Here is a 7,328-nt window from a genome sequence, read left to right on the forward strand (position 1 = left end):
GGAAACGGGCACATTGGATGTAAAAGTGAAAAATGTATACATATTATGATTTATTCTCCCATAATGGATCAACCTGTGTGCCTTTTAATGCATTACAGTTTGGTTACTTAAAGTATTTGCTAAAGAATAATATGATATTATAATGTTATGGCTCTTTCATTTGTTATTAGATTTACTACTGCTTCATTGTGTTGTAAATGTGATTAAATATATTGCCTGTTTGTTGGTATTCAGCTAGATGGGCAACAATTCTTGTGTTTTAATACAATAAATGGGGTTTTAATCATTTTGTAGTTATTTTTATACAGCTAAATGTAGTTTTCCCTCATAAATGTGTGCATTAATGAAACTTTTTAAAAGCAATATTATGTGATATATATTTTCCTTTTTGGTGTGATTTATTATTTTTACCTATCTTCTTATGTATTTAATTTTTAAAACAAACATTGTTGTCTTTTGTGAAAATAATTGGCAAGCTTATAGAAACTCCTGGCAAATGTGAGAGAAACGTGTCCAAAAGTTCAGATCAACCACCAAAGAACATTTACCTCTGAAATTAGATCTGACCCCCCACCAGCAGCAAACATAAACTGCCTGGCTGCTTTCATTTTTCTTTTTTTCCCTTTATAACCTAATAAAGTTGGACACATAACTTCAGAAACCTTTGCAAACTGACAGCCAAAAATCTCTTTCTTCTCTTTTTCATATAAAAATAAAATAAAATAACACAAAGTTTAGGTAAAATTAGGTGTCATTCTTTCTGTTGTTTTGTAATGGAGGGAAGTTGATTGCGGGCTGTTAAATAAATAAAATGTCTCTGCATCTCTTCTTTCGTTGTTTTTAGTCCTCCTATAACCTGAACCTGGTGTATAATTTATGGCCTAAACAGCGTGACACCAATAGACTGGACTGAGTAAATATAGTAAGTTAATGTTTTAATAAATTAATAGGGACTATTTAATAATATAATAATAATAGGCTAAAATACGACCATGCATTTATCCTATATCCTTATCCTCTCTCTCTCTCCACCCCTCTCTCTCATCATCATCATCATCCTCATCATCGTCACTCTGTTTATGTTTTATTTTCACTGATGCGTCCATCAGTGACGCGAAGCTAATAATTACAGTATTGACTAAAAGTATCCTAACAGACATTCAATAGTAAGTTAAATAATATCCTAAAATAACAGCTATCACTATATATATAGCATCATCAACTACAAACGACACCGATGTGTAAATAATAATAATAATAATAATAATAATAATAACACATTGCTAGTAGTATTGGCTTAATATTTCCCTTTTACGCACTTAAATTATCTGCAACTTTGTTAATATAAAGATTAAACTAATGCCAGGAAATGAAAAAAATACCATTTTCTTTCTTTTGATAGCATTCAAAAAATTATATTTGATCAAATGTTTTTTTATATAAAATTAATATATTTTGTCTGCTGCGTAAATTCGTTTTCCGATGCAAATAGCCTGTCACCAGTTTTTCCCGAGCAGCACCAAAATAAATCATGTCAAACCTGGAGGACGCGGGGAAATTTGAGAGGAGATGAAATATTTCTCTGATGATATAAAAGGAGCCTTTTCGCCTGAGTTATGGCCCGGATTTGGCGTTGCTGAGAGGGATGCATGCTGCTCCTTCTCTCCCGCCCCAGAGGAGGTATCATCAGAGCTGATATATGGCCCAGCTCTACATTACCTTTACAAAACAAAGGATCATCCACGCTTTGGGTCGAGGAAAATATCCTTCTGACTATCTGCGACACCTAAGATAACACCTGAGTCGACTTGTCTTATTTTGGCAAGATCCGGATAATCCAAATACCTTTAAATAAAAGACTACAAAACTCCTGCTGAACTAAAACCAAAGTTTTACGCATAAAAGACGTTTAAATAGGCTACGGATTGTGATCTCTTTCCCCCTCATCTACCTCTTTCTCTTTCGCCCTCTCTCTCGGCTTCCCCTCATTTACCCCATATACCTATTCTGGTATCTCACCACACGACTAAATTAGACCAAAGATGATAAGAGCACAAAGCATTATAATTCCGCCGGGCTCCTCCTCCTTCCAGCCATGCGTCCTAATTAATGGGACACCCCCAGTCGCAAAAAGCCCCGCACTGGACTGCAACATAGTCAAAGAGTGAAAGGGAAGAGGGCGAAAGTGCCACTGGAGATAATTGATTACCTACCAATCAATGATAACTTGTTAGTAATCGTCAACTCTTTGGACCTCGCCATTTTCAGGGAGGCATCTCACTCCTGCGGACTTGCTGCTCCCGAGGATCGACACTTTGAAGACATCCCATTTTGGAATAAGATTTTCTTTTCTTCATTCTCTCCTCCGTGTCTTTATTTTTTTCTACCTCCTAACTGTTATGTGACTTTTTTTTTTTCCTCGATAGTCTCGCTCTTTTTTTTAAACCGCTGAATATTTCAACGAAGTCCTGAATAAACTCGGCGCACAACCAATGATGACATCCAAAGAAGTGGCCAAATGTGATGCAGTGGAAAACAGGAGGCGAAGTCCACTGGACCACTTGCCGCCTCCTGCCAACTCCAACAAGCCGTTGACCCCCTTCAGCATCGAGGACATCCTGAACAAGCCGTCTGTGAAACGAAGTTACACAATTTGCGGCACGGCTCATCTAATTTCGTCCTCTGAGAAGCACCGTCCATCCAGCATCCCTCTGTCCAGCCGGGCTCTCCTCACCCAAACCTCCCCGCTCTGCGCGCTAGAGGAGCTGGCCAGCAAGACCTTCAAAGGGCTGGAAGTCAGCGTTTTACAGGCTGCGGAAGGTACATCTCCATCCCCGAAAATACAGTAGAAATACACCTGTTTAGAGTTTAATATTAGACGTTTTCTAAGATTTTTTCTTTCTTATTCAGTGGCCTGCACCAGAACATGACACCTTGCTTGCACCTTGTATTTTGCGCCTTTTCATGCAATACATTGCTTAAATGTGCTTGTTTCATAGCCAGAGCAAAAATGCAATTTTGGGTGCATATTTTTTCCTCTTAAAATGTCCTATCGAACAAAGGCGTGTTCATTGGCTAGACTGCTCCTCGAAGAAATAAATCGCCACCGCTTTTCTTTAATATAAGGGTCTCGTGTGTCTGCTGCTCAATATTTCCCAGTGGTGTCTGTGTAATATTCTTGTAATTACCTGTTCCCACACGACCTGAAGGCTTTACTGGTTCACATATAGTATCACTCTCATTGGTGTTTTTTGCGTTAGGATCACTTTTACGCGCTCGCTGCAGCGGTGCAGAGGAAGCCCTGAACCTGTATGATCGCGATGATTTTCACTCAGCAGCCTCTGTCTCTCCCTCACAGGCCGGGACGGGATGACTCTGTTCGGCCAGAGAAGCACCCCGAAGAAGCGTCGGAAGTCTCGAACGGCGTTCACCAATCACCAAATCTACGAACTGGAGAAGCGCTTCCTGTACCAGAAGTACCTGTCCCCGGCAGACCGGGACCAGATCGCGCAGCAGCTGGGCCTGACGAACGCGCAGGTCATCACGTGGTTTCAGAACCGGAGGGCCAAGCTAAAACGGGACCTGGAGGAGATGAAGGCCGACGTTGAGTCGGCCAAGGCCGTCGGCCAGGTCCCCTTGGACAAGCTCGCCAAGCTGGCGGACCTGGAGAAATGCGCCAACGGCACGCTGGGCCACCCGCGAGGAGAGTCCCCCGCGCGGGGCGGCCAGCAGGAGCACGAGCTCGCTCAGAAACTGCGGACGTCGCCGATGTCTCCGTTCTCAGACCACACAACTAGTAAAGAGTGCTCAGAGGACGAGGACGTGGAGATTGATGTGGATGACTGATGGCGCAGCGTGAGGCTGGAAGGTCGAGAAACACAAAAAGACGATAAAAACATCCTACCGAGGACTTGTAACTAACTGCTTATATTGTATACCATATCTCAGAACATGTACCAAAATGTATGACTTTTATATCGACACAGATAGACCTATTCATAGTGAAGCATGAACACGGAACAAGAAATATGCAGTGGTATTTTACAATGTATTCGTTAGCAAACTGTTACTTCTTGCAATCAAAGCAATATGGTCTAAAATGACGTGAGTAATTTATTATTTTTTTACACTATAGGCCAACACGCGCGCGCACACACACACACACACACACACACACACCTGTTCCATCGCTTTTCCTATAAGGCCTACCCTCACACACCACTATGAAAGTGCTCCAGTTTTTCATATTTTTTGCATGTAAATGCATGATTTGATTTGTGATCATTATCTATTTATTTTTACTTTATTATTCGTTTTTGTTTTTTATTTAATTGTTTTCTGCGAGCCTAATCGCAATTGAGTCACTTTGTTCACTGCCTGCTCTCCTCCTCCTCCTCTTCCTCCTCCTCCTCATCTGACTGTGACCCTGAGTTCATATTCGGCGTCCCGATGCTGCAGTGCATGATGATGATGATGATGATGATGATGATCGGAAAGACAAACTCGGACATTCACAGTTATGCGTTTCAAGGGAATGCTGAAGCGATGGCGAGAAACAAAAGTGAATATTGCGGTGATTTTGACGAGCTATATGCTACGTTTTTAGATTTATTGTTTGGATACAATAGATTTACAGTTATAAATTTGTTATGTTTTGTACACCTGTAAGTGCCTTTCTAAAATCAGGACATTATTTGAAAACCAATGCACAGACTGTAATGTATATAGGCTACTATGGGAATAAAATGGCTTTTCTGAATATATCTTTTATGTTGCAGTTCTTGAATTAATATCAAGCTTTTTTTTTATCATGGATATAATAGCCGGGGTTTTTTTTTTTGTAATGAAGACAAAAAATAATTTTAGTAACACGCTCTGGTGCCAAAACCTGGGCGTGTAAACCCATCAAAAGCGGGCTATTTAGAGTTATTATACTGAACTATTTTGTCCCTTTGTGTTCTTTTCTACTAGGATGCTCTAAACATTTTGTGGCCCGGAATCTCACATCTCCTTTCACATCCTAAATGCGTGTCGTGGCTTCTTGACCCTTAGACGTGTTTCTCCATTCGTGGCAAAAATTTATGTGAGAAACACAAATCTGGTGCCGGGGGAAAAAAGACGAGGATGCCACAAAAACACAAAGTTTTGGGCCAGTTTTCTTCGGGCCTTTATAGACCTTTTTTGTTCTGCGGGACTGGGCCGTAATTTTGAGCGTAAAGCATGAAAAGTGGGGACAAATGAGCAGCGTTCCCTGATGGGACGAGCCACAAAGGAGCAGGGCCGCTCCCCCGCAGGCAGCAATACTGAGACAAGTGTGTCCCACCGCACAAAAAGGACGCAAACGTTTGGAGGCCATATGGTTTTTGAAATTTCCTCACAATTTTAGACAATTTGATGGATTGAGTTAACCCTCCTTTTAAACAGTTTAACTGGGTGCGAACAAAGGCCATAATGCCTACATAGACTCTCCCTTCATGAGGGCATCTGCGGCTATTAATGTCTAGCCCTTTTCTTTGCCTGGCGTTTTGAACAAGTCAATGAATTACAATGAAACTGCCCCTTTTTTGTGAGCCGCTTGTCTTTCTCCGCTTTTTAGCTCTGGAATAATATGTTTGACTTCTGTCCAAGAACGTTTTCTAAACAAGAAATGGATTTTGTTGAAAGTGTTTTTAATGTTAAGTAGGGAGCCATAAAGAGTTTCGACTGTGACATTTATGCCAAAGTCTGGTTAGGGAGTCCTTTGTTTGTTTTCTTCTCATCTCTTTTTTTCCTTTTACTTCTTCTGCCTCTTTATTTCTTTTGTCTTTAAGGAGTTTAATGAAGCTGAAAACATGGTGATGTGAGAAAGAGAGAGTGTCCAGAAGAGAGACTGAAAAGGCTACCTCCCGTTTAACTCTCTTTGTTAACAGAAATGATAAGTAGGGCTGTCTTCTTGTGACTTGTTTTATAGTGTTGGCATTTTTTTATTTTCTGCTTTTTTTTATTCAGGACAACCTGAATAAGTTTATAGACCTGTAAGCACTTAATATGCCTGAGGCTTTTGTTAATTCTCTGTAGGAAAATTAGCCCTAGTAAAATATATAATTCGATAACAATTTGCTTTAACCCCCGTTTAGTTCATAAGCAGTATATAATCATTTAATAAATAAGTTATAACACTTTATAATGCAGTTGTAAGCAGATTTAAGTGTTTCTTAATGTATTTGTTTACAACTACAACTCCTGTGAGCACCCAAGTGTGTTCTGGTGTATAAACAGATGAATGGCAATATAAAATAACAATAGTAATAATGTAAAATGTTTTCATAGGAGAAGTTATAATTGTTGATACATACTGTACATTAATAAACACTTAAATGGCCTTACATCTGCTTGCAACTGCATTGTATGTGTTTTATAAAACATTTATTAAATGTTTATATACTGGCTATAAATGTTAAATAAGGGGATGTGTTACCTTGTGTTACCTTTAATTCATATTTATTAAGGTTTTGTGTAAATCTAAGGTAACCCTTGATTTTTAATGTGCCTCCAAAGAAAAATTCTAATAAATTATTTTGTTTAATTGATTTACAAATATGAACATGTCGATTTAAAACTTATTTAAAAAAAACTCTTTGTATGTTTTGAGGCATATATTACAACACAGTGTGTGTGTGTGTGTGTGTCTGTGTGTATGTGTGTGTGTGTCTGTATGTGTGTATGCGTATGTGTGTGTGTGTGTGTGTGTGTGTGTGTGTGTCTGTCTGTCTGTCTGTGTGTGTGTGTTGTGTGTGTGTGTGTGTGTCTCCTGGTCCATGCAGCCCTATTCCGAATCAAGCATATTCCTATCTAGGGATGGGAGTGTTAAGGCAGGCTAAGTTTATGGATTTCACTATGCTTATTTTATGAGAGCTTGTCAGGCGGGCCCAGCGATAAAAGTAATACTAAGACAGTCTGTTGGGACCCTTGATCGTGCGTAATTAATCTGGAATAAGTGTATTTCAGTATTCACTTCTAATAGATGGAAAAAAATCCCTAACACTTCAATCGTCCCGCCTTTCAAAATTGAAGTTTTGAATGCCCATCGTCCCTAACCATGACAATACAATAAGTACAGCCCTCTCTCTTTTCATCTCCTTCCCCTCCCCTTTTTATATTCTCCCATTCTCTCTCTCATCCACCGATCTCGTTATCCAGTCTCCATCTCTACCATATAGGATAGATATCCAATATCTTTTGCACCCTTGTGAAACAGTCTTAGGTGCCAAAAAGTGTAAATAAATCATTTGGAATACTGGTCGCAGTGACAGCAATATTAACTTTTAATATATATTGTGATTAGGGAC

General features: G+C 39.5%; 1 protein-coding gene across 1 annotated transcript; it reads left to right on the plus strand.

Annotated features, from left to right (window-relative positions):
- The first annotated feature begins 2,492 nt into the window (after positions 1 to 2,492).
- On the plus strand, positions 2,493 to 3,846 carry lbx1b (ladybird homeobox 1b). Its single transcript, XM_035660835.1, has 2 exons — positions 2,493 to 2,820; positions 3,359 to 3,846. Exons 1-2 carry the CDS (start codon positions 2,493 to 2,495, stop codon positions 3,844 to 3,846), a joined length of 816 nt encoding a protein of 271 aa, XP_035516728.1.
- The last annotated feature ends 3,482 nt before the right edge of the window (positions 3,847 to 7,328 follow it).

Source organism: Morone saxatilis, unplaced genomic scaffold, assembly GCF_004916995.1.
Source record: "Morone saxatilis isolate NCDOM2014 unplaced genomic scaffold, NCSU_SB_2.0 Contig17, whole genome shotgun sequence".
Taxonomy (NCBI): domain Eukaryota; kingdom Metazoa; phylum Chordata; class Actinopteri; family Moronidae; genus Morone; species Morone saxatilis.